We start from the raw sequence: 27,614 nt of genomic DNA, 5'->3' as shown, positions 1-27,614 counted from the left end.
TTTTACTGGAGGAACTTCTCTCATGGGTCCAGGAGAGGAACATTCTACCGCTGGAACAGATTGGTTTCCGAAAGTCAGCGTCAACCACGGACCACTGTCTAACTCTCTATCACCTTGCCAGTAAATACACTGCTCCAAGGCAAGGCCACCTATTTGCCGCTTTCATGGACCTGGAGGCTGCTTTTGATTCCATTCCTAGGCAGAGATTATGGTCCAAACTTGCCCATCTGGGAATTGATTCGCACCTCCTCTCCCTAATTATTTCCCTTTATTCAAACACCACAGCTCGCGTCCGAAGTGGTCCAAACGGCTCCCTCACTACTCCATTTCCAACGGCCAAGGGCGTCCGACAAGGTTGTCTCTTGGCCCCTTTATTGTTTAATCTCTATCTTCACGATGCAATTTCCACTTTGAAGCTAGCATCTAAGTACCCTCCTCACTTAGCAGGCCACCCCGTTGCTTCCCTTTTCTATGCTGATGATGCCGTCATCTTATCCAGAACAGCTGCGGACCTAGCAAACGCAGTTAACGCATTTACCGCCTATTGTAAGGCGGAAGCTCTTAATATTAATTATAAAAAATCGAAAGTCCTCCACTTCACTCGTTCCCGCAAACTCAAACTGGAGCCGCTTAAGATCACAGGTGGCTACTTAGAAAAGGTAAAAGCCTTTAAATATCTAGGCGTAATATTCACTTATAATCTCTCCTGGACCACCCATCTTCAATCTGCCTTTCTTGCTGCAACCACGACCTCTAACGCCATTGTCCGATTTTACCACCAGAAGGGCGGCAAACACCTTCCAGCAGCAATTCAAATATTTAATGCCAAAGTTGTCCCTAAATTATTATATGGATGCGAAGTATGGACTACAGCAATATCAGGTAACTTGGATCGCCCACTTCATATGTTTCTGAGATCTCTTTCCGGCGTCCCGAGATGTGTCTCAGGTGCAGCCCTACGACTCGAGTTTGCCCAGTCCTCAATTGTTAAACGAGCATGGAGCCGAGCCATTTCCTACAGCTTCCACCTACTAATATCGGATGCTCGAATTAGAGGTGGTTTTTCCAATCTGATCCTAAGAGATATTCATAATTCCCCTTGGAAAACTACAATTAACCTCAAATTCCGCTCTCTTCTCGATTTGAACTGTAAAACTGTCCTTAGCTCAGAGTGTATCAGCCCGGCGGCCCTACCTCCAATCAAAAAGAAACTACAGCAACTTGACTTTTCTAACACAGCTTCCTATGCAAGAGGACCGTGTTCAGGCCTAGCCCTAGCTATTCCACCCCCCGAAGGGATCCCTCTATACTGCTTCACAATTTCTTCGGAGGCTAAGCGTAGGGCCTTTACCTGCGCCCGTCTCAACTGTTTTCCTACAGCAGTTCTGTCAGGTCGTTATTCCAGAGTTCCCATTGCAAATAGAACATGCTCTTGTAATGACACGGCCCTGGAGACTATGGAACATGTAATGCTCTTCTGTCCCAACTGGACAGATGAAAGATCTCGGTTTTTAACTCCCCTCGTGAATAAGCTTCATCTTCCAATCCAGCCTTGGATAGTGTCCCTCTTTCTGCAGGATTCTGATTGTTGGATTACCGAGATGACAGCAAACTTCCTGCTTAGTGTAATGAAGAGGAAAGCGGCACCAACTTCTTCTTTAACACCACAGCTGCAGTCGATACGACGCACAACCGAACGAAGTTCCAAGTAGCCTTATTGTACAAGGACAATCGAGCTAGGACATATCTGAGGAGCTGAAGGACCCTTTAACGGTCCTCCTCCAGCCTCAGCAGTTTTTTTCCTTTTTTTTTCTTTGTTTAAGTAATCGCCCAGGACGATATCTACCTTTACCTCCCCACCCCTATTTTATGTTGTTATTTCAATGTATATATCATGCTATGGCCACACGGCTAATGCAATAAAATAAATTGATTGATATCCAGAACAAACTTAGTTGGTCTATAAGGTGCTACTGGACAATTTTTTAATTTTTTAATTTTGACTGTGTCAGACCCACACAGCTATCTACCTGAATCTAGCATAGTGGCTACAAACAACCCCTGGCTAGGTTGCTAGACAAGCCGTGGCCTTGTGTGGTTTCAAGTAGCCCATGCATTAACTAGAAGCACAGAAGAAGGAAATGTGTTTGCTCTTTTCCAACAGTAAAGGTAAAGGTAAAGGGACCCCTGACAGTTAAGTCCAGTCGTGAACGACTCTGGGGTTGCGGTGCTCATCTCACTTTACAAGCCAAGGGAGCCAGCGTTTGTCCGCAGACAGTTTTTCCGGTTCATGTGGCCAGCATGACTAAGCTGCTTCTGGCGAACCAGAGCAGCGCACGGAAACGCCGTTTACCTTCCTGCTGGAGCAGTACCTATTTATCTACTTGCACTTTTTGGGGTGCTTTCGAACTGCTAGGTTGGCAGGAGCTGGGACAGAGCAACGGGAGGTCATCCCATTGCGGGGATTCGAACTGCCAACCTTTTGATCTGTAAGCCCAAGGCTCAGCGGTTTAGACCACAGCGCCACCCACGTTCCAACAGTAGCAACATTAAATCACGGCTGAGAACAAGGTCAAGATCCAGGAGTTCATGATGAGTAGCACTTGTTCCAAAACTCATCAGGACTTGTTAAGTTGTTCCAACAATATCCCCTGCCCACTTACCTAGCTTTTAAGGAGAGGCAGAGAAATCTCAGTTGCTTGCAAGTTATTCTCTTTCTCTCCCTGCAGGAATTCCCTGACTGAAGATTTCAAACCTCTTCGGGGTTGGAGTCAGTCCCCTCTCCTATCTTGATGCACTGCTCTTCCCCAGAATGTATCATTGGGCATGGCTCCCAAATTCTTGCATTCTGTCCCAGCAGATTGTGAGAGTTTTACACCTCAGGGATGCTTCCTCAAGCTGGGAATGCTGCCTAGTAACTCTGCAGAAGTTCTGAGTATTTAGCTTAAGTAACTATGAACCCTAAAATCTGGGATTCCCTCGAAACCGGTGCTAAATTTTGCAGTCAGTTTGCAAAGGTTTGCAGTGAAAATCCTGCATTTGGAATCAACCCACAAACTGAGCAATTGATACATCAAACTGAGGTTTGTAAATCCAAAAACTGAAGCCCCAAAAGGTGGTTCAGAATTAACCTCCCTGTTTGCAAAATACAAAGGGCTCAGTGTGAATTTAAATCCCCAAACCTTCTTTTTAAGTCAATAGATGGGCAAAGGAGGGTTTATCAGGGATTGCCAGAAATCAGTTGCTGTCTGGCAAATAGCAGTGATTGCGAACGCAAGGTGGGTAACATAAATCACTTACCTCATAACATGGTTTCTGGGGCCCTGGGAAAAGTCAGGTGGGTAAATATGAACACGTCCTTGATTTATGACTCCACCAATAAGGTGGTCACCTGGCCTGAAATAATTCAATGGATCGTGATCCTCTTCCATATTTAATGGACATTTTGCTTTCAGCATCGCACTGACTCCATGGGGAATAAGCAGCAGAAATAGCAGCAGCACTAATACCATCCTGGCTATGTCTGCAAGAGTCACACACTCTTCTGACAGCAGTGACATTAGGAGTGCAGCTGGACTCATACAGTAGCTTCAAGCAAAGGTACAAAAAGGAAAACTCCCACAGAAAGGATCCCTGCCTGCCCCAAATCTCTCAGTCCACGCTTCAGATATTTATAACACACTTCTTTTTGTACAGCAAGTTTATGACAATATGTTAGCTCATCCTGACTATGATTACGATGTTTATGTTTTTTCTGGACTCAAAGACCATCGCTGGGCAAATCTCTGGACTAGATAAATAAATCACCATGATTTTGATAATTATAAGGTTAAGAAGGTCCACCTCCCTGGCATCTGTGTATGACTCAACGGGCAGCTGCAGAGCGAGAGCAAAGCATGTTAGTTAGAACTCACAGATGGGGCTGTCATTCTGGGCCCTGTTAAACCTGAGGGGACATCAACTTCAGGAAAGTTCAGGAAATTATAGAACAGTTATTATTGATAAAGACGAGCAAGGCAGGACATGATTGATGCTTATAAACTCCTGTATGGATTATACGGATAGCAAAAACTTTTTCGCCCTCACAACAATACAGCTAGAAGTTTGTACCAAGTGGAACTTCAATCTTGGTGTCCTAGGCCATCATGCAAGACCCTGGGACATCTGCCTGGCTGCTGTGAAAGAAGGTAGCTGCAGTAGAGGAGTCCTAGATCTGATACAAACTGTAAACAGATCAAGACATTGGCAGGATTATTGTAAAAACTTGCAGTTTTAAACCTGCAGTCCTGCTTGTGGCTTCCCACTGTGGCAGCTGGTTGGCGGCTGTTAGAGAATGTAGCTGCACTAGAGGAGTCCTAGATCTGATACAAACTGTACACAGATCAAGACATTGGCAGGATTATTTTAAAAACCTGTTGTTTTAAATATATATGTGAGATATACAGTGGTGCCTCGGGTTATGAACAACCTAGTTAACACAGTTTTTGGATTATGAACACTTCAAACCTGGAAATGCGTGTTCTGGTTTGCATATATTTTTTGAATTGTGAACGTACTCCGTTCGGGGGTGCACTTCCGCTTTGTCGGTATGGCCTTCCCTCGTTCAGCACGGCGGTGGCGGCTGCAGCGGCAGAGGGACCCAGCACAGGGGAGTGGCAGTGGCATCCCTTGTCTGCTCAGCACAGCCTTCTTGCGATCTCCCTTGTTTTGCTCTGCTGCCAGCTTCGACCTTTTAACTGCTATGCCTTCTTTTCCTCCCTCTCTCCGACGCCGCCAGATATTTCTGCCTTAGGACGAGGGGACGGGAGCTTGGCGAGACCCGAGTGGTTTGCTCTTTTCTTTCCAGTCTCTGGGTTGGGCAGGTTATGTGGCTCTGTCCTGTTTCTGTCTCCATCGAAGCCTCTGGACGATCACAAGTAGGGGCCCTGAAACAAAAGCCAGGAGCCTTTAAGTTCTTCGTTTATTTGCTAGTTAAGTTTGTATGCTATCGCTGCAGCATCAAGGACCCCCTTCTCCACTTCAGGGTGATGCTGCTGCGGCTGGAAGTGACGTCCCTTTCTTGCTCGGCACAGCCTTCCGTCGCTTATAAATTATTTCTCAATATTCTTTTATCCTTTTACAAGTCCACCACATATGATAAAACGTACTCCCAGCCTCATTGCATCTCCAGCACTTATTTGATTCAGACTCATACATTTTGGCAAGTCTACTCAGAGTTAAATACCATCTGTAGATCATTTTCATATAGTTCTCCTTCAAAGAATTAAATGCTGTGAACTTCAAATCACTCTTCCAAAGTTTTTCACAGAGATTCAGATCTATATTATGTCCTATATCTATTGCCCCTTGTGTCATAGAAGCGGGTGGTGCTGTGGTCTAAATCACTGAGCCTCTTGGGGTTGCTGATCAGAAGGTCAATGGTTCGAATCCTTGTGATGGAGTGAGCTCCTGTTGCTTTGTCCCAGCTCCTGCCAACCTAGCAGTTCAAAAGCAGGCCAGTGCAAGTATAAATAGGTACTGCTGTGGCAGGAAGGTAAACCGTCTTTCTGTGCACTCTGGTTTCTGTCACAGTGTTCCATTGCACCAGAAGAGGTTTAGTTATGCTGGCCACATGACCCGGAAAGATATATGTGGACAAATGCCGGCTCCCTCGGCCTGAAAGCGAGATGAGCGCCACAACCCCAGAGTTGCCTTTGACTGGACTTAACTGTCCAGGAGTCCTTTACCTTTACCATAGAAGCTTTAACAAGCTTGTCTTTTGTTTCCCACTTTAATAACAAATTGTACATTTTATTTTATAAAAGTTCTTTTTCAAATCGTGAGCTTTGGTCAGAAAAAAATCATTTCCCCTGTCAATTTTAAACTTTTTGTGTAATTGATGATATTGTTATTAATCTGTAACGTGGCTCCTTACATTTCTATTGATTTCAGTTTTGGTTCTCCCTCTGTAAAATATAGCAATTCCCTGTAAGTTTCCCATTCTCTAATTTCCTTATAGTTCTATCTACATCCAGGGAAACCAGTCCATTGAGATCCCCCATCACTATTATTCTATTATCACATATGCCAAACAGTTTCTCTTCCAATGTTTTAAAGAAGTCTGCTTTTCTTTTATTAGGGGCATAAATTCCTACTAAAATTATTTGTTCCTCCTCTAGACTCATTTTGGTCACCACTATTCTACCTTCTTCATCTTTAAATAAAAATTTGGGGACTAATTTGGGATTGACATACATCACTACCCCTCTTTTTTTAATCTGAAGAGATGAATTCTTGCCCCAGATTTTTATTAATGAATTTCTATGTTGCCTTTTATATGTGTCTCCTGCAAGCAAATGTCTAATTTTGTCCTATTAAAATATGTGCTACTTTATTCCTTTTCGTTTTATTGTTTAGTCCATTTACATTCCATGAAAGAATTCTAAGATCCATTTTCAGTTATATCTTATTTACCCTTCTACTCCCCCCTTTACGGTCTGCCCTCTTCTTCCTTCACCACTCCCTCTTCCACTTCTTCCTGCCTAGATCCCAAAACTTCACCAAAGTCTTTTTTGTATCTTCTTACAAAGCCATGTGCCTTCATTGGTTCCACAATTCTCTGCTTTTTGCCTTTATAGGTGAAGAAGACTCCCCCATCCCTATCTAAAGCGGATAGTTTTTTCTTTTTAAGGGCCTCTGTCAAAAAATTATAGACTTCTCTCTTCTTCAGAAATTATAATTCTTTCTTTATCTATTTCAAGACCTTTCTCATAATATGTTTCTTGATCAAACAAGAAAAGCTTTACTTCCAAAAACAAGTTTGTGAAACAAAATTGGGTCTAGAGATGCATTCTTTTAGGTACAATTTGGAATATTGGCATAAATTATGGGGCGCTCTTGAAATGGCATATGATAAAGGGCTGCAACTAATCAGCTGCTGAATGGACTTGGCTTGAGCCATGAAGGTATTTTAATGATTTTCAACTAGCGCGAAGAGACTTACAATAGCCAGAATGGAAGGGGAGGCAAGGCAATATTTGTTCTGAAAGGTCTCCTAACGCTCCTAAAAGGTCTCCTAAACCTCCTAAAAGGTCTTTTTCTCTTTTGACCTTCACCGCAAAATGAAAGAATCATGTTTAGATGTTTAGATGTTATCTGTTATAGAGGAAGAGAGAGAAGCCAATGATTTATACTCAATAAAGGGGTTTACAATGTTTTTTATACCCTAGCCTCTTGACTGAAGTTGAATGGATCTTATATTAATTTTCTTTGAGCTATATGAAGAAAGAAGTGGAGAAGAGAATCAATTTGCCAAGGACTCTTAATTATACTTGCCAGGAGTTTATAAATGTGATTCTGATCTTTAATTGCGAGCTGCGGAAAATAACCTCCAGAATTTTAATGGCGGAGCAGGCATCTTCTCGGAAGTTATTTATAACTCAGCACGTCCTTGGACAACAGAAGGGATTTTTCCATAGGAATGGCATGAACTGAGAAAGATGGCAATTAATCTCTCTCCACTCTAGGTCTGCGAACAGACTGCTGGAAAGGCTCAACATGCAAAATGGCTATTCAATGTGTTTGGAAAATAAAAATGCTGCTGTTTGTAAGAAAACAAGAAGGCTAGCTACAAAAATGGATTAAGACTAACAGAAGAATAAGGAGGTGATTAAAGAAGAAGAATGAATGTGGCAGCATCAGAAAGCAATCAACATATATTTGTGAAAGGAGCGGGAAACCTTTTTATTTTTAAAAAAGTGTATACATTTTTTAAAAATAATATTTTATTAAGTTTCCATTTCATTATATATAAACACATCTATATTACTCACATTAAGTTTTTGCTCATATGAGCTGCTTGACTTCCCTCACTCCCACCTTGTGGTTACCATAATTCCTATCTATTTCACCACATTTGTACCTCTTCCTCCTTACATTTCATCCATTTCAATTTTTACATTTTAAATAAATATAAAAAGGTATCAGTCATAAACATTGCAAGTCTTCTTATTTGAAGGACAATTGCAAAGAATTAATAACATTAGCAGGCAAAGGGTATTAAATTTAAATAATTTGGACTTATTTGTTAAAATTCAGGAAACTAATTAAAAAAATAATATAAAAAGAAAGATGTGATTTGACCACTTCTGAAAATTTCCAACCTGAACTCATAGGTTTATTATTTTTACTACCTTGTTGCTAAAACCGGTTGTTTGGGAAGTGCAGATGATGGAGATGTTTGCGGCAAGACAATTACAAACACTCTTAGGTCATCTATGATTCTATGACTTAATAGTGTTTCTTTCTTTTTATATATATAATATTTTTATTGTTTTTTCAGATTTAACATATTTTTACATTTCATACATCATCCAACCCAGTTCCTTAGAACTTGTCAATTTCCCTCCCTCCCTCCATGGGTTCTTAATTTAAAATGAACATCAATTCCATCTTTCTAAATTGGCCAACTATTTTCCCTTCCTTCTTAATGCACATAAACTGATTTTCTAACACAACTAGCTTTTTTTCATTCCTATCAGTGCTTATCAGTGCTTACAGTGGTCCTTTAAATCCCATAAAAAATTTCCAGTCTTTTTCGAATATTTGATCTTCTTGGTTTCAGATCTTTCCTGTTAACTTTGCCATCTCTGCATAGTGCATCAGTTTCATCTGCCAATCTTTCTTCGATGGTATTGTTTATTGTTTCCAGTTCTGGGCTAATAAAATTTTTGCTGCTGTTGTTGCATACATAAATGTTTATCTTCTCTAGGTATCTCCTCACTAATTATACATACCAGAAAGGCTTCTGGCTTTTTAACAAATGTATTTTTACATATTTTCTTTAATTCATTATATAACATTTCCCAGAAAGTCTTTACCTTACTACACATCCACCATATATGGTAAAACGTACCTTTGCTTTCTTTACACTTCCAGTGCACTTTTGAGCAGGTTTTATACATCTTTGCAATTTTAACTGGTGTTAGATACCAACGATACATCATTAAAAAATAAATAAATTCAATGAGCAGCATGCAGTAAATTTTATGTCCTCTTTTCACAATTTTTCCCAGGCTTTCATTTGGATATTATACCCAAAATCTTTTGTTCATTGGATCATTACAGATTTTACTTCTTCATCCATTGTATGCCATTCCAACAATAGCTTGAACATTTTTAATAATATTTTCACATTATTATCAGCAACTCTACCTCAGACTTTGATCTTGTGTCAAAACCTTTTCTTTTATCTATCTTAAACATATCACTTATCTGGTAGTATTCTAACCAATCTGCCATCAATTCTTTCACCTCCTCATTTTTTTTCTATTTTAACTGGTTTTCTGTCTCCATTAACAAATCCCTATAGGTGGCCCATATCCCTTTCATATTTAATTTTTTAACAGAAACAGCTTCTAAGGGTGAGAGCCAACAAGGGGTTTTCCTTTCAACTAATTTTTTGTATCTATCCCATACCTCGTAGGTCGACTTTCTTATAATGTGGTTCTGGAATCCTTTATTTACTTTAACTTTGTAATACCATAATTAAGCATGCCACCCAAATCTATTATCATGTCCTTCCAGATCCAATAAGTCTGTAATTTTCCAACATTATCCAATACCGTAGCAAGCAGAAGCAGGACAACTCATAATATAATTGTGTTTCCAATTGTCCTGACACAAACCAGGGTAGAGTCCACCTTAACAACATATTTTATGTGAAGTTAAGAATATTCAAAGAAGCTAAAAATCAGACACTACTGTCACTTTTTGTAGATAGATGTGCCTTTGTGTTCAGATCAGGCCTGAGTATGATAATGTAGCACTTCGGTAGGAAGATGCAGCCCAGAAGCCCAGCACTGGAGGCCAACATAGAGAAGACCTGCACAGCTACCATGAACTTCCCTTTGGTGCTTAGGTAGGTGGGAACAAAAGACACCCAAACACTGCAGAAGACCAGCATGCTGAAGGTGATCAGCTTGGCTTCATTGAAGGCTCCAGGCAGCTTCCTGGCTAGGAAAGCCACCGTTAAGCAGATAGCCGCCAGAAAGCCCATGTAGCTAAGGACAGTGTAGAACATGGCAACAGATCCTTCATTGCATAGAAGGATGACCTCTCTAGCTTGGGAGTGCATGTCGGAGTCTGGGAAGGGTGGGGAGATTCCCAGCCAGATGGTGCAGATGACAATTTGGATACCGGAACAGGAAAGGACAATGGAGTTGGCCAGACTCTTCCCCAGCCATCTCCTCACCTTGTTCCCTGGCTTTGTGGCCAAGAAGGCCAGCACCACAGTGATGGTTTTTGCCAAAACAGAAGAGACGGCAACTGAGAAGATGATGCTAAAGGCTGTTTGTCGGAGGAGGCAGGTCACTTTGCTTGGTCGGCCGATGAACAGGAAGGAGGACAAAAAGGAAAGCAGGAGGGAGGTAAGGAGGATATAGGATAAGTCTCGATTGTTAGCTTTGACTATGGGAGTTTCCATGTATTTAATGAAGATTCCTAGGAGAACACCAGTGGTTAAGGACAAGAAGAGAGCAAAGGACACCAGGACAATCCCCAAGGGTTCTTCATAAGTGAGAAATGTTATAGTCTTGGGGACACATTTGTCTCTTGCTTGATTTGCATGCTGTTCTTCTGGGCATTTGGTGCAATGCTTTGCATCTGAAGAGAAGAAGAAGGACTTCAGTATCACTAACAAAATTCTTACATCCATACCTGTCTGTTTTCTGACAGAGGTTGCCATGGTGATGGAGTGTGCGTTTGAGGTGTCAGGAAAATACAGTCTTTAGCAAGGTGTGCTGGGAAGAAAAAGGTAGAGAACAATAATAAGAGATTAATAAATGATAGGATTTTGATTATTTGGAGTACTGAAGCATGTAAGCCAGTGGAAAAATACAGGCTAAACTTCCTTCCAAGCCAGGACCTTATCTGGGATAGAGGTACTAACATGATAAAAGCTGTTGAAGGCCCATCTGCGAGGAATTCTTGGGCCTGGGAAGACAGAGGTTGCCATGGTGATGTGGTGTGCATTTGAGGTGTCAGGAAAAGAGAGTCTTTACCAAGGTGTGCTGGGAAGAATAAGGCAGAGAAGAAGAAGGGACCCATTTTGGCTAGACTGGCTGAAGAATGGTTAGGAGAGATTTCTTGCACTCAAGTCCCTCTTGATCATGTGCTAAGATCTGGACTACCTCCATGCAGACTGAAGGTGTAACTATGTGAATAAATCATATTTCTTAAAGCTATGGCAGTCTCCCCTGAGTATTCATTTCCCAAAAGGAGCAAGCCCCGGGAACCCCCTAGTATCTTGCTACCACTTGGCAGAGAGTGGGGTGACACCCAACTTCTGTAGGCTTAAATGTTTGTCCCCTTCCACTGACGGCTGTTGCGCTAAGGTCCTGCTCATGGGCTTTACATAGGCATCTGGTTCAACATTGTGAAAGGGTGTTAGACTAGATGGGCCTTTGGCCTGATTAAGCAAGCCTCTCCCTTTCCTCTAGAGTCACCCGCCTTCCTGAACGGAGATGGTCCCTTCTGCACAAGGAGCACAATCATAGCAGCAAACGGGCTCCCCTTCTTTAGCTACTCTGGCGTATCCAGGGCGACAGATTTCAGTGCATCTTGAACGAGGCACGACCTAAAAACAAGGAGAAGGGGCATCAAAGGAGATCAACATAAATTACAGACATCATCTGAAGGCCCTGACTGAAAAAAATGCTCAAATAAATATCATTTTTAGAATACTGAGGTCAGGCGAGGAAGCTTAAAATGGGAATGAGACCCTTCCAAATTTTGTTTGGACTGTGGACACATGATTTTGTTTCTGATGTAAAGTTTCATATTTAAAAACCATAATGGGATTTATACATTGTTTAAGGTAAAAGGGTAATTAAACTCTCTATTGCCTTTTAAAACGTGTTTGGGGTTTATTGCGCCTGTTTGTTACTATGATATGTCTTTTTGTGTTTTTATAAGCACAAATTTTATAAGGCATTATTGGGCAGCTGTTAAAGTCCACATGGCAGCTACGGCCCCCCTGTCAACTTTGGGCCCATTTATGCATTTTCATCTCCCCCTCTGAGTGGATGAACAAGGAAAAGTGTAAAGACAGCCTCTCCTCTCTTTGCCCCTCTCCAACTGAATTGCTATGCAAAACAGAAAGGGCAAGGAAAACAGCCGTGATGCAGACATCTGGGAAGTGGCGGACACCCTGGTAGGGGTCATCTTAGGGTTATCTGCTTAGCAGATGTCACCACAAGGGAACTGCAGCCAGTGTGGTGCAGTGGTTAGAGAGTGCAGTGGTGAAGTGGTTACCCGGGAGACCAAGGTTCAATTCCCACTCAGCCATGAAGCTTCCTGAGTGACCTTGGACTGTTCACTTCCTCTCTGCCCTATTTCACAGGGTTGTTGTGGGGATAAAAAGAAGAGGCAGCAAACCATATATAGCTTTTTGAGCTCCATAAAGGTGGGATATGTCAGGTATAATGGCATTTCTGAAGTACAGAAGCCATAGAAGCTTATAGAATCTAACAGAAGTGTTCCAGAATCTTCTAGTGTGTCAGGAAGTTTTCCAAGGTTGCCATGGAAACAGACATGCAGCTGGAATGAGCTCGTTGTGCTTCCAGGTCAAACTCCCCCAGCCTGCCTATAAATGAGATGGGGTCGAATGTTATTCTTACTTTCCCTCTCTCTGATGTTCCTTCACTCTCTCATTCTGAATTGATTTTCTCAGAGTATGTTGTTCGTTTTAATTTTTTTACTGTTGTATTTTACTGCAACTGGATTGTTAAGAGAGTGCCCTTCCAGGGATCTTGTACTGAACTGTCAAGCTTATTTCTGCCTCAGTAAACTTCCACTAATTAATCCACTGCGTCCTGAGTCCTCCCTGTGTCTTCTTGAAGCTGCTACTCACTTACAAGGCATTCCCCCAGAGTCTTGGGGGGCATGACTCCTGACACAATATTAATGCAATCAATCAATCAATCAATCAATCAATCAATCAATCAATCAATGAATGCAATGACCTTGCTGAAGTTCCCTGGCCACACAATGGCTTCTGAATTAATGGTGAACTTTACATCGAAGGATGCCTGTCCCTCGATGCTCCCAACTTTCTTTCTGCTGTGAGATCTATTGGGAAATACGACCCAGTTCATGATATCAAAGTTGGCAGTCAGCTCCCCATTCTTATCAAAATACATCCCTCCTATGGATGAATTGGAAAGCTGGATTTCTTTTAAGAAAGGGTGAAGCTAGAATGGCAGAGAAACACCAGCATTTAGAAAACATGATATCAGGGTTGCGTGTGGGAACTACAGGCTTGGGTGCAAACTCCATTGCAGATGACAGTACACTATATAATTGCATAACAATTGCAAGATGTTTCCTGGGCATTTGATTTATCAAATCCATTCATGAAGTTGGATATTTTGTGGGATATAATCTTGTTCTCCTTTGATAATTGAGAAAGGTTCCAGACCGCTTACCACTTTTGAGCGATCGATCCTAAATCAGGGAGATAGAGGCAGAGACCTTTTATCTGCTTCATTTGGTGACTTTCAGGTCATTATAACAGGTCCTTTATCAGGTTTTAAATCCTCTTGGGGATAAGAGTCAAATAAACATATATTAAGGACATGGCCAGGAAAGCACTTTGGAACTCTAGAAAAGTTACATGCTTTTTAATTTGCTATAATCTATTCTATTCTGATTTCAACTTTGTATATGTTTCAGAAATAGGGTTCAAATTAGGGTTTTAAATTTCTTTATTAGAATTTGATTGTTTTAACATTTTTGTAAACTGTTTTGAGGTTTTTTGAGCAGTCAAGCGATATATGCATCTTACGAAATAAATATCTTAAATACCAATGTGACAGAACACTCCTTAGCAATTTATCATGCCCTATTTTGTGAATGAATATTTCCCAATGCTTTTCTATATTAATTAGTTTCAAACTATTGTAGAGACACAAAAAAGATGAACAAAAACAAAAAAATTATCAGGATGCTCAGTCAAAGACAGGGCATACAATCACAATGTGATAAACTACAAAAGATATAGACTCCGTAACGGATTCCAATGATGGAAAACAGATGGCAAAAAGGGGTAAGGACAGACCTGCCATGGCTTCAACCTTTGACGTTCCAATCTGTCTCCTCCACCCGCCATTAACCTCCATTTGGATCTGGATGAATATGCAGCATTTAAAGCCTGAGCCACAAGTTGGATACCGTAGTAAATGTTGTAGCGGTCTTGAGACCAGATTCCCTCAACCGCTTCCTGGGGCAAGGTTTCCAGTGGTTCCTTTTCTGTGCATCTTGTCCAACCCTCCACGGATAGCACATTGTTTGAACATGAACAATTGAATGCTCTCGACCAAAATTGTGCAGCTGCAGTTGCAGCTTCAGATGAAAAGTGAGGATGTTCTGTCCTTTTTTTGGTATTCATTACCAAGGACAAAGAACCTTGGGCAGGCTGGAAGGAAGCCACATCACCAAACAACATCACATCAATGTCAGTAACATCTGTTGTGATCCAAACTAACCCCTGAGATTCCCTCACTTCATGAATGCGTTGTATGAATGTGATTGTATAAATTCCATTTTCAGAGTCTCCATAGTAAATGAACACCTTGACTTGTCTCAAGACAGATGGTCTACAATGTAAGGATGACATGTTCATAATGAAAAAAGGCATTTTTTCCAAGAAAGCAACACAGATTCCACTACGGATCATCAGAGGTGTGAAAGCACTCAGGAACCTTTCTCCATTGTCATTGTCTGGAACAAAGAGACCGACCCATGTCCACCCGAAGTGGAGCAGCAACTTGACAATCCCCATGTACTGGGTTTCTTGTTTTGGGGCCATCCAGAAGATAAAAGGGAACTGTCTTTTCCCCTTAAGATCATAAGCAGTGGAGCCCAGACTGATCTAGAAAGAAAAGGATTTGTGGCTTGTTTTCAGGAATAAAAAAGAAAGGCCCTGTCACATGATCAGGCCAATGATCATAGAATCATGGAATCGTAGAATCATAGAGTTGGAAGAGACCACAAGGGCCATCGAGTCCAACCCCCTGCCAAGCAGGAAACACCATCAGAGCACTCCTGACATGTGGTTGTCAAGCCTCTGCTTAAAGACCTCCAAAGAGGTCATGTGGCATCTAATCCAGCATCCTGTTTTCACAGTGACTAACCAGTTGCTTCTGGGAAGCATTTCATGCCTCCGGTGGAAAACCTGGAGCTCACAGAGAAGGAAGTGGCTCTAATGAATACTGAGGCAGAATAGGGCATCTGGGGCATTCAGGGGTCATGGCATTCCAACCTCTTCTAAGAATCACAATGGGCCACATCAAAGAATGAGAGGCAGAAGCAGAAGATAGGCAGTGACACAGTCTGCAGGAGTGCAGGCCCCTTAACCTTAAATTAGCTTCTAGACAGCCACAGGTCTGCCTGAGAAAGAAGAACTCCTGGGGAGCGAGGGACTATGTTGAAATATGATACTAATTCTTCCTACGCCAGTCTGGTGAGAGTGAGAGAAAGAGACCCAGGGCTTTCCAAATCAGTTCCCACTTTCTTAAAATGTGATATTCTTTCTATGGTCTCTCTTTTTGGGTACTTCTGTTTTATGTTCCCTGGAGAGTAGGGATGTGGAAAATTGGGCCCTTAGGTTGTTGTTGAACTACAACTCCCATCTGTCCCCACAAGCATGGCTGATGGGCAGCAATGGATGGCTTGGTAGTTCAGAAACCTCTGGAGGGGTGAAGGGGTTTCTCAACACTGGTGGAGATATAGAAATGAGGAATGAAACAAAGTCCTACCTGGGGCATTTTGTAGATGCTCAACATTCTTGAAATATGGCTGGAGATTTCAGTAGCTGTTTCTTCAAAAGCAGCTAACACATTATTCTGTCCTCCACAGCTGTAGCTTGGAATGCTGTCTAGCATGGCATCAGCCGCTGTTGTGACATCAAAAGCGGCCTCATAGATGCTGTAGCCCAGGGTGACATTGGGTAAAAGCTTAGGATTCTGGTTGATCTCCTGAATGGCAAATAAGGGGGACAGAGTGGGATAGGAGTTCGCTGATGTTGATGTTGAACTGCAAATAAATGAATAAACATTTAATGAAGACAACATGTCATACTCTTTGTTCTATAAGAACCTAAGAAGAATCTACTAGTCTTATATCTAATGGGCCATGCGCTCCAACAAGGAAATAAATAATTTTTAGGAGAGCTTGCAGCTTGGGTGAATTTGATTGGAATGATAACTTACAGTTTCTGGAGCTCAGACACTTGACAGGAACTATGTACAGGATGAGAAGGAATGAAAGAAAGAAGTAGCAGACATATTGCCTGGAGAGGACATAAAACAAAATCTCTGAGGTTTGATAGTCAGAGTTATCACTGACATAGTGGCTTTAAACAAGTGCTGGCTAGGTTGACAGACAAGTAGTGCCCTTGTGTGGTTTCACGTATTCAATGCATGAACTAGAAGCTCAGAAGAAGGAAATATGTTTGCTCTTTTCCAACAGTAGCAACATTAAATCACAGCTGAGAACAAGGTCAAGATTCAGGAGTTCATGATGAAAAGCATCTGTTCCAACAATTTACCCTGCCCACTTACCTAGCTATTAGAGAGACGCAGAGAAAGCTTAGTTCCTTGCGAGTCTGGAACTGAGGTTTGTAGTTAACACCCCAAAATCAAATTTAGTCTGATTCACTTCAACCTGCACTAAAGTTTGCCAAATGTTTTGCAGAGAAAACACAGCATTTTGCAGCACCCCACAAAGGGAGCAAATGTCACTTAATATGGGGGTCACAGGGTCACACAAAAACCCAATGTTGCCTGATTCATTCCAAACCCAAGCCAACAATTTGATTCAACAGGACCTGAACAAACTGCAGAAGTTTGCCAACAGAAGCAGGAGAAGAGATGATCGGCTGTTCTCTGCCTTTTTAAATTAAACTGAAGCCCCCAAAGGGTTCAGAATTAGCCTCCCTGTTTGCAGGGTACCAAGAGGCCAGTGGGCACTGAGATTCTTTCAAAATCAAGAGATGGGCAAAGGAGGGAGAAGGGTTTATTAGGGATGGCCAGAAATTAAGTGCTAATAGCAGAGTTTGTGAATGTAGGGTGGGTAACATACAGTCACTTACCTCATAACATGGTTTACGGGGCGCTGGGAAAAGTCAGGTTGGTAAATTATAACACCACCTTGATATATGACCCCACTAATGAGGTGGTCTCCTGGCCTGTAATAATTCAGTGGATCATGATCCTTTTTCATATTTAATGGACATTTTGCTTTCAGTATCCCACTGACTCCATGGGGTATTAGCAGCAGAAATAGCAGCAGCAGTAATATCATTCTGGCCATGCCTGCAAGAGTCATAAACTCTTGTGATAGCAGTGACATTAGGAGTGCAGCTGGACTCATACAGTAGCTTTAAGCAAAGGTACCAAAAGGGAACCTGCCACAGAAATGATCCCTGCCTGCCCCAAATCTCTCAGTCCACGCTTCAGATATTTATGACCCAGTTGTTCTTGCAGGCTTGTGACAGTAAGTTACCTCATCCTGCCTGTGATTATGGTGTTTATTTTATTTTTGGACTCAAAGGCCATTATTGAGGAAATCCCTGGACTAGAATAATTATAAGGTTGAGAAGGTCCATCTCCCTGGCATCTGTGTGTGACTCAATGGGCACGGAAAGAATGTGGGCAAAGCATGTTTGTGAGAACTCACAGATGGGGCTATCAGTCTGGGCCCTGCTTAATTTGAGGGGTCATGAACTTTAGTAAAATCCCAGAAACTAAAGAACAGCTATGATTGTTAAAGTCTAGTAAGGCAGGACATGATGAAAGTTTACGAACTCCAGTATGGTGTGGATTATATAAATAGTGTTATGTACTGAGTTGAATAGGATCCAAACTGCAGCAGTCTGATTGGTCCTAGAACAATAGGATCCAAAAGGCAGCAGTCTGATTGGTCCTAGAACAATAGGATTCAGAATGCAGCAGTCTGATTGGTCCTAGAACAATGCAGCAGTATGATTGGTTGGCAGGAACCACCCAATCATGCTCCAGATAGAAGTGAATCCACAACCTGATTGGCTTACAGTAGAATTCCAGAATTAGCCAATCATGTGCCGCCCATTGTGTAAAGAATGTATATAAAGCAGATACTTTGAGGGGACTTTCATTCATTCCTCCTCACCACTATGAGCTGAATAAAGAGCATGAAATCACTTTGCGACTCTGAGTATATTTCACTGGCGACGAAGGTGGGATCCCGCTGAGCTGACTGCCACACACAGCACCGCAGCACCGCCACCTTTCGCACCGCTGCCTCGCACCGTGTATCCAGGCTTCAGCTCCGGGACACAAGGAACTCAGAATGGCAGCCAACAGCAGCTTCTCGCCATTCAACCCAGCATCTGGAGACTGGGAAGCGTACGCCTCCCGTTTCACCTTCCTCCTAGAAGCCAAGGGTGTCACCGACGAAGAAGACACCAAGAAGAGGGCGATATTCTTCAGCGTCTGCGGAGAGGAGACGTTTGAAGTCGCCCGGGCTCTCCTTGCGCCTGAAGACGTTGCTACTGTTCCATACAAAACAATAATGGAACAGCTGAAGGGGCACTTTTCGCCGCAGCCCTCAGTGGTGGCTCGTTGAAATGCCTTCTACGCAAAGCGGCAAGCCCCTGGGGAAACCATAACTGGGTTTGTGACCTCTCTCCGCCAAGCCGCCAGGTTCTGCAACTTCTCAGAGCTGGAGAACATGCTTCGTGACCGCCTCGTCGGTGGCCTGAAGGATGAGAAGCTGCAACGACGCCTCTACGCTAAGAAGGCCCTAACGTTCCAGGTCGCTCTGGAGGAGGCCTTGGCAACAGAAGCTGCCGAGAGGTCAACGCAAGAGGCACAGCCGAGCCTGCCGTCCCAACCGAGGGTCCACCACGAAGACCTCACCGACGACTCAGGATCCGACAGGGAGGAGGTGCACCGAGTACAGCAGCGCACTCAAGCAGCACACAGACCACAGCTACCTCGACGAGAAGGAGGGAACTGCGCAAGCTGCGGGGAGAGTCACAAGAGGAGGACCTGCCATTTCCGCAATGCAGAGTGCAGGCAGTGCAGAAAATCGGGACACATCACCTGGGTGTGTCGAGCTCGGCCCACCCGACACCAGGCATCAGATGACCAATCCAAGAGCCCCAAGTCCCGGGACCCAACGCACCAAGGCAACTCGACGGAGCTCAAGGACTTCCAGGTATACCAGTTACCCCACCCCAACGTAGAGAAAATTTATGTAGAGGTACAGATAGAGGGGGCCCCATGCCGCATGGAGCTTGACACGGGTTCAACTCTATCCATAATCTCGGCAAGGACCTTAAGGAAACTGTGTCCTACTGGGGGTCCCAAACTCAGGCCGGCCCCATTCACCCTCTGGGACTTCCAGAAACGTAAGGTCCCCACAATGGGGGTGGGGACCTTCAGGGTGCAATACCGACAGCGGACACGGCAACTGGACTTGCTTGTGGTCAAGGGCCCCTACATTAGCTTACTGGGATTGGCATGGTTTGGACCACTGGGGCTAGCCGTCACCGGGGTGAACCACATTAGCTTACAAGTGGACGTGGACGCCATATGCAAGGAATTTCCGGGGGTTTTCGATGGGAAATTGGGACAGTATACGGGCCCCCCCATTGCTCTACAGCTTGACCCCGCAGTACGACCGGTCAGGCTCAAGGCCCGCCAGGTCCCATTCGCCCTGAAACCCCATATAGACGAGGAATTGGACCGGCTCGTGGAGCAAGGAGTGCTGGAGCCGGTGCCTAATGCCCCCTGGGAAACCCCAATCGTCACACCCGTCAAGCCTAATAGTTCGGTCCGCATCTGCGCAGACTACAAATGTACCATAAACAAGGCCCTCACGGCCCATGCATACCCAGTGCCAGTGGTCAGCCATGTCCTTGCCACCCTGGCTGGGTCGAAAATTTTTGGCAAGCTGGACTTGGCCCAAGCATATCAACAGCTGCCAGTAGATGAGGCCACAGCAAATAGCAACAAGTTTTTCTCCCTCCCAGCAACAATACTAGAAGTTCTGATGGAGAACTTAAATCGTTGTGTCCTAGGCCTTTATCCAAGACCCTGATCCCTATACCACCTTGTTTCTGGGTGGTTGGGAAAAGTCGTATGGAACATCCACTGCAGCTTGTGGACTGATGACCCCACTAATGAGCTGGTCTCCTGGTCGGTAATAATTTAGTGGATCATTTCCCTTTTTCAGATTCAAGGGGCATTTTGCTTTCAGCATCCCACTAGTTCCATGGAACCTTAGCAGCAGACGTAGTAGCAGCAATATCACCCTGGCTACGCCTGCCAGAGTCTTACTGTATTGTGGCAGCAGTGACATTAGTAGCACAGCTGGACTCCTACAGTAGCTTCAGAAAAAAAGTAACAAAATGAAGACTCCTACAAAAATTAGTCCTCTGCCCCCAATGTCTGAGACCAGGTTCTCAGTAGTATTGGAGATATTTATGTCCCAGTTCTTCTTTCAGGCTTATTACAAGACTTTTAACTCATCCTGTCTTTGAGTCTGATGTCTATGACTCAAAGGCCACCTTTGGGGAAATCCCTGGACTAGAGATTTTGATAATGAGAAGGTTGAGAAGGTCCACCTCCTCTGCAACCTCCTCGAGGGGCAGGGGCAGAGTTGTAGCCAGAGAAAAACAACTTTGAGAGAACTCACAGATGGGGCTGCCAATCTGGGTCCTGCTAGGTCTGATGAAACCAGCAAAGTGCAACCATCAGTAGAGAAGCCATGATGGATAAAGGCTAGTAAGGCAGGAGACGATAGTGTTTTAGAAACTGAATTATATTATCCTTACAACAAACCTCTGAGGTAGGTTAGGCCGAGAGACTTGCCCAAGGTCACTCAACGAGCCTAAAAAGTGAGCAGGGATTTGAACCTTGGTCTCCCAGGTACAAGGCATAAAATGAAGCTGGATGTTGCATAATTTAGGACAGTCACAAGGAAGTACCATATCTTCCAATATTTCGCTGGTGGAAATAGGGACACCCTATTCCACTATAATTTTATTATTTATATTCCCCCCCCCCCCATCTGACTGGGTTGCCCTAGCCACTCTGTTAAGGGTTTCAGAACTTACAGGGTTAAAGAGTTCTGAGTGACGTCTCACATCTTGAGGCGTGGCTGCAAGACACATACGGGAGTGGTTTACTCTGAGTGTGTCTTTCTCGTACGCTCTGCGAGAGGAAAGATGTGCGAGCTTTCACCGGGTGTAATTTACGATGTTATGCTACACGATTAAAGGCTGAAGAAGATAAGAGAACGCCTTGTGTGTGTTCTGATTTATTACCCACACACTGCAATCGCTTCTGACCGCTGTGATCGCTCTGCTAACCGGCCAAAGAGGCAGGAGGACGCTTCCGTGATTGGCAAGGAGCTGCATGCGCAGCGAAAGCCTGCCGGGCTCCATTTTGGCCCTCTTGGCCGCCATATATGTTGGGTAGCTTCCAACATATATGAAACCATAATAAAACATGAAACATTTAAAAAAACTTCCCTATACAGGGCTGCCTTCAAGTGTCTTATAAAGGTTGTACCCACTTGGCTCAGGGGTCACATAACTCCATACCCTCCAACTTTTCTCTGATGAAAATAGTCATGCTATGGGATTTGCTCCCACATGAGGCAGGGGTGGCCACCAACTTGGAAAGCTTTTTTAAAAAAAGGATTGCACAAATTCACGGAGCACAAGGCTACCAATGGCTACTAAGTATTTCGATTCTCCACTGCTAGAGGCAGCAGCTCTCTCAATACCAGTTTGTGGGAACCCCAACTCTGAAGGACTGCTCTTGCGCCCAGGTCCTGCTTGCGGCCTTCCCACAGGCATCAGATTGGCCACTGTGACAGCAGGAAGCTGAACTGAATGGGCCTTTGATCTGATCCAGTGAAGAAGAAGAAGAAGAAGAAGAAGAGGAGGAGGAGGAGGAGGAGTTTGGATTTGATATCCCGCTTTATCACTACCCTAAGGGGTCTCAAAGCGGCTAACATTCTCCTTTCCCTTCCTCCCCCACAACAAACACTCTGTGAGGTGAGTGGGGCTGAGAGACTTCAGAGAAGTGTGACTGGCCCAAGGTCACCCAGCAGCTGCATGTGGAGGAGCGGAGACACAAACCCGGTTCACCAGATTACGAGACTACCGCTCTTAACCACTACACCACACTGGCTCCCTCAAGTGGGTCTCCTCAAGGGTCTTTCATGTGTTTTCCCCAGGCATAAACAGATATTTCCCTCTCTCGTGCCTAGACCATCTGATTTCACACAATAGGGGTATGTTCGGGGTTGAGGGGTTTCCTGTGATAACTGATACTAAGCACTCACTAAGCCTCCAGAACCTTCCTTGACCAAAGTTTAGAGGCAGAAGCAGCAGCGAAGGCAGCATCGTTCAGTTTTGGACACTTGGAGTTACAGCTAGTCCCTAGCAGCGTGAGGAAGTTACTGCTTCTGTTTGCCGCGCATAGCATGGCAGCTATTCAAACACTGCCATGTGCTTCAGTCACTGCCTGACCAGCTCAGCGTGTCACCACAACTTCCTGCTTTTGCTGCGGATGCCCCTTCCCTGAGGTAGGTGGAGGTTGTGATACTTCTGACACCCACTGCTTCCTTTCTTGGAAGGAGGATCTTACGAAGGCAGAGTGCTGATTTTGCTGACATCCTTCCAGCCCACAGTGTTCTGAGCCTGTTAATGTATTTTGGCCCCTTCCTCAAACTGGGGTGTAGGGATGGGTGAATCTGCCAATGTCGGTTTCTCATTTCCCCAATCTTAAGTTTGGTTCTCCTAATTTGTGATGTATTCACTTCTAGCACAGAATGTTCTCATTTGAAGGATTCTTGTGTGACTTATAATAATAATAATAATAATTTTTTATTTATACCCCGCCCTCCCCAGCCAAGGCCGGGCTCAGAGCGGCTTACAAGCAATAATAAAAACAAGATGAGTGATTACAACTTAAAAACAAAAATAAAATACAACATTAAAATAATGGAACATTAAAATATTAAAATGGAGCCTCATTGCAGGAGAAGGAAAAGAAAAAAGAAAAAGGGGGCGGAGGGAATCAAATTGGCTCCAATCCAAAGGCCAGGCGGAACAACTCTGTCTTACAGGCCCTGCGGAAAGAGATCAGATCCTGCAGGGCCCTGGTCTCATGAGACAGAGCGTTCCACCAAGTTGGGGCCAGTGCTGAAAAGGCCCTGGCTCTGGTTGAAGCCAATCTAACTTCCTTAGGGCCTGGGACCACTAGGGTGTTGTTATTTATGGACCTTGAGGCTCTCCGTGGGGCATACCAGGCGAGGCGGTCCCGTAGGTACGAGGGTCCTAGGCCGTGAAGGGCTTTAAAGGTCAAAAGCAGCACCTTAAATCTGACCCTGTACTCCACCGGGAGCCAGTGCAGCTTGAAAAGCACTGGATGAATATGCTCCCATGGCAGAGACCCTGTGAGGAGCCTCGCTGCAGCATTCTGTACCCGCTGGAGTTTCTGGGACAGCTTCAAGGGCAGCCCCGCGTAGAGCGAGTTACAGTAGTCAAGCCTGGAGATGACTGTTGCATGGATCACTGTGGCCAGGTCGGGGCGGGAAAGGTAAGGGACCAACTGCTTGGTGCGGCGAAGGTGGAAAAATGTCGCCTTGGCTGTTGCTGTGACTTGCGCCTCCATGGAAAGGGAGGCGTCAAGGATTACACCCAAACTCTTAACGGAAGGCAATGGCACTAATTGGGCCCCCGCAAGAGAAGGGAGTTGGTCCCTCATCCCCATGCTATCCCGACCTAGCCATAGGACCTCTGTCTTCGAAGGATTTAGTTTCAATCGGCTCCCACGAAACCATCCAGCCACAGCTTCCAAGCATCTGGTCAGTGTGTAAGGGGCCGAGTTGGTGTGGCCATCCATCAGTAGATAGAGCTGAGTGTCATCAGCATATTGATGACAGCCCAGCCCAAAGCTCCGGATAATCTGGGCAAGAGGGCGCATAAAGATGTTAAAAAGCATTGGGGAGAGAATTGCGCCCTGCGGCACTCCACACACCAAGGAGTGGCGTGACGACATTTCCCTCCCTAGTGCCACCCTCTGTCCCCGACCAGAGATAAAAGAGCACAACCAGTTACGGGCTATGCCCTGTATCCCCACGTCTGCAAGGCGATGGTCCAGAAGATCATGATCGACCATGTCAAAGGCTGCTGACAAATCTAAAAGGATCAGCAGTCCTGACCCGCCTCGATCCAGTTGTCTACGAATATCATCTGTTAGGGCAACCAGAGCCGTCTCCGTCCCAAAACCAGGACGGAAACCGGACTGAAATGGATCTAATGCCGATGTTTCCTCCAGAAACCTACCAAGCTGTTCAGCAACCGCTCTCTCAATTACCTTACCCAGGTATGGAAGATTTGAAACTGGGCGGTAATTGGATAGGTCTAAGGGATCTAATGAAGTTTTCTTTAAGAGTGGACGCACCACTGCTTCCTTCAGTTCCCCTGGGAATGTCCCCGTGTCAAGGGACAAATTGATAATTTCAACCAGGGGGGTCCGCGCAACATCTGGACACTCCCTAATCAGCCAAGACGGGCACGGATCAAGGAGGCAGGTGGTGGGCCTACCAACTTGGAGGAATCTATCCACATCAGTAGGGAGTATCCGATTATTATGCTTATTATGTACATTTTAATACATAACATTGCCTAATGTATTTTTTCCCCTGATTTCCTCTAATACAATGCATTTTTGTATTCCACATTCACTAACATGCATTTATACTTTACTAAATATATATTATTATATATCTTACTTGGCTAGAAAACCGTGTTGCAAAATCAGAGAATGGCGAATTATAAAAAATGTGGCATTTTGCTTCATGTATTGCTCAAAAGGTTTTCTCCCTTTTCAGAACTCTTTCTTGCAAATTCCACCCGCAGCTACACTCACTTCTGCCTCTGCCCTTCCTTGCTCACCAGTGGCACGTGAACCCAAGAAAGTTGCTTAGAAAAGGAATGAGGCCCCTGGCAGAGGCAGATTTAGGGGAGGGCGACCTGTTTGGCCACACTGGGTGTGGAGTCTTGGGGGAGCCACGGGAGGCGCTGCATCTATGACGCAGAATGGAAAGTGAGAGGCGAGGGAGGACACAAAAATCTGGCATCACACAGGGTGTATCTAGAAATTGAGACTGCAGGGTCTACCACTACACTTGGGCTGTTAACCCCATCCCTGTTTCAGAGCAATATCAAACCCTGAAAAATCCCTTTTATTTGCAGCATCAGCTGCAACTCTTGGTTCAAATTGCTCTAAACTGTCTGAGGAAGACTGTTTGACTTTGTTCACAAGTGCCTTTCCTTGCATTTTGTTTCCTGTTGACGACAAGCATTTGATAAGAGAAGAAGAGTTTGGATTTGATATCCCGCTTTATCAGTACCCGAAGGAGTCTCAAAGCGGCCAACATTCTCCTTTCCCTTCCTCTCCCACAACAAACACTCTGTGAGGTGAGTGGGGCTGAGAGACTTCAAAGAAGTGTGACTAGCCCAAGGTCACCCAGCAACTGCATGTGGAGGAGCGGGGATGCTAACCCAGTTCCCCAGATTACGAGACTACTGCTCTTAACCACTACAACACACTGGCCTCACATGTGCTGTACATAGTGTTTTGCTGGCAGCGCCGCTCCAGCGCCGTACAGATGGTGCCGGGATCCTCTGCTCGTGGCTGCAGCCAGGGAGGAGCCTCCGTTCGTGGCTGTAGCAGCGACGGAGGGATCCCGCCATCCACACGGTGCTCAAGCAGTGTCGGCGGCAAACCGCTGTGTACAGCGCATGTGCGGCGTCATTATGTACAGTGCATGCGTGCGACGCCACACATGCGCTGTACATGGTGGTTTGCCGCCGGTGCTGGGATCCTCTGCTCGTGGCTACAGATCCTCCACATGTGGCTATGGCAGTGTGATGGCTGCTCACGCCGCCGTGAGCCCCCGCGGAGTGCCTTCTTGTCACCCCCCCCAGACATGGCACCCGGGGTGCACAGCCCCCCTGCCCCCATTGCGACACCACTGGATAAGAGGGCCCTGCTGAGCATCCCCTCCCCATAGCATCTGCCCAAAGATGGTAAATGCATGAATAGTGATGCAATAGGTTTTGCTTAACGAGGAAAGAGCCTTCCCTCCTCTACCAACCTGCCTGGAATTCCTGGTCACCTATGGCAACCAGGCGAGTGCTTAAATACAAGGCTGCACTAACCGCTTTAAGTGAAATAAAAAAATTCCTTCCAGTAGCACCTTAAAGACCAACTAAGTTAGTTCTAGGTATGAGCTTTCGTGTGCATGCACACTTCTTCAGATACACTGAAACAGAAGTTGCCAGATCCTTCTATATAGTGAGAAGGTGGGGAGGGGTATTACTCAGAAGGGTGGTGGGAATGGGAGATTGGCAGGTAGCTGAGATGAGCCTGTTGACGACTCTTAACGACTGTAATAGGTCCTACAGGAAAAGGCAAGGGGTGAGAAGGTGAGAAATGGCTTAGTCATGTATAATGAGATAAGAATCCAATGTCTTTGTTCAGACCAGGTCTCTCCATGGTTTTAAGTTTGGTAATGAGTTGCAATTCAGCAGCTTCTCTTTCCAGTCATACCAAGAACTAACTTAGTTGGTCTTTAAGGTGCTACTGGAAGGAATTTTTTTATTTTGACTATGGCAGACCAACACGGCTACCTATCTGTTGCTTTAACTGACCAATCCTGACTCTTCATTTCCAATGTTCTGTCCTCCAACAGATACCTCCTCCCCTTTTACCTCAACATTCCACCTACTAAGCGATTCTCCCTCCCTTCCAGAAAGTCCTCCAGAAAGTGTTGACCACACACAAGTATTTACGTATACCAGTGGCATAGCATGAGTTGCCCGTACCTGGAGCCACATGAAGGGCCTGGGGTGGGAGGGAGGGAAACTGGCTGAGTGCGCATGCACATTTACTGCCTAACAGGAACCACAGCATCCAGGAGATCACGGCTGCAGAGATAAGAAAAGAAGAGTCGTTCCATTGTCTGAAGAGGTCGCTTCCTGGTTCACACGGAGAAGCCATTTTAAACAGAGCCCAGTGATGGAAGCACCCAGCTGTATTGAGGCAGAACCAGGTACTGACATTTTGCACCCCTAGCAATTGTGTGCCTGGGGCAGCCGCCCCTGTGACCCCCCCATGCTATTTTTTTTAAAAGATGATCTTTATTGGTTTTTTATAATTACATACTATACATACACATATTATATTACATTTTACATTTATTCTTTTTTTAATAAAATTTTTATTGGTTTTACAAAACATTTTTTATAGACACATACAAACAAACAAACAAACAAACAAACATGTATAATTCCATATCCGTTTTTTCATAAACCTTACTTCGTCGACTTCCCCAAACCTCCCCTTTCTACATCCCAATTTCCAAAATTATTTCAGCAAATCCTAACACTTGGTTTTATCTGATTTATCCCTTATTCTTTTCTTTTACTTAATCTTTTACAGCTGTAAACCCCCTTCCCCCCCCTAAAACCTCGACATTTTAACTTTCATTAATTTTACAATGTTTCT

The 27,614-nt window shown here is 44.5% G+C and overlaps 2 protein-coding genes across 2 annotated transcripts in view; both read right to left on the bottom strand.

Annotated features, from left to right (window-relative positions):
* The window catches only part of LOC308579750 (vomeronasal type-2 receptor 26-like), a gene marked incomplete at its 3' end in the record, with an annotated part of 51,258 nt that extends 25,021 nt beyond the window's left edge, over positions 1–26,237 (bottom strand). Inside the window, exons 1-2 of the mRNA XM_081180684.1 lie at positions 26,203–26,237; positions 15,795–16,071 (exon numbers count right to left, since the gene is read on the bottom strand). Of these exons, the coding sequence (XP_081036810.1) occupies positions 15,795–15,920 (126 nt within the window). The 5' untranslated portion in view covers positions 15,921–16,071; positions 26,203–26,237. The remainder of the gene's footprint in view (positions 1–15,794; positions 16,072–26,202) is intronic.
* LOC308578938 (vomeronasal type-2 receptor 26-like) lies at positions 9,031–14,818 on the bottom strand (the record flags this gene model as incomplete). The annotated part of the gene is made up of 4 exons (XM_081179531.1): positions 9,031–10,641; positions 11,488–11,614; positions 13,056–13,229; positions 14,429–14,818. The coding sequence occupies 4 exons, from the start codon at positions 14,816–14,818 to the stop codon at positions 9,731–9,733; spliced, it is 1,602 nt and encodes a 533-aa protein (XP_081035657.1). The 3' UTR covers positions 9,031–9,730.
* Positions 26,238–27,614: the final 1,377 nt, after the last annotated feature.

The sequence above is a fragment of the Podarcis bocagei genome, assembly GCF_964188305.1.
Source record: "Podarcis bocagei genome assembly, chromosome: 2".
Taxonomy (NCBI): Eukaryota; Metazoa; Chordata; class Lepidosauria; order Squamata; family Lacertidae; genus Podarcis; species Podarcis bocagei.
Note: the sequence above shows the minus strand (reverse complement) of the source record. Positions and strands in the feature narration are given on the sequence as shown.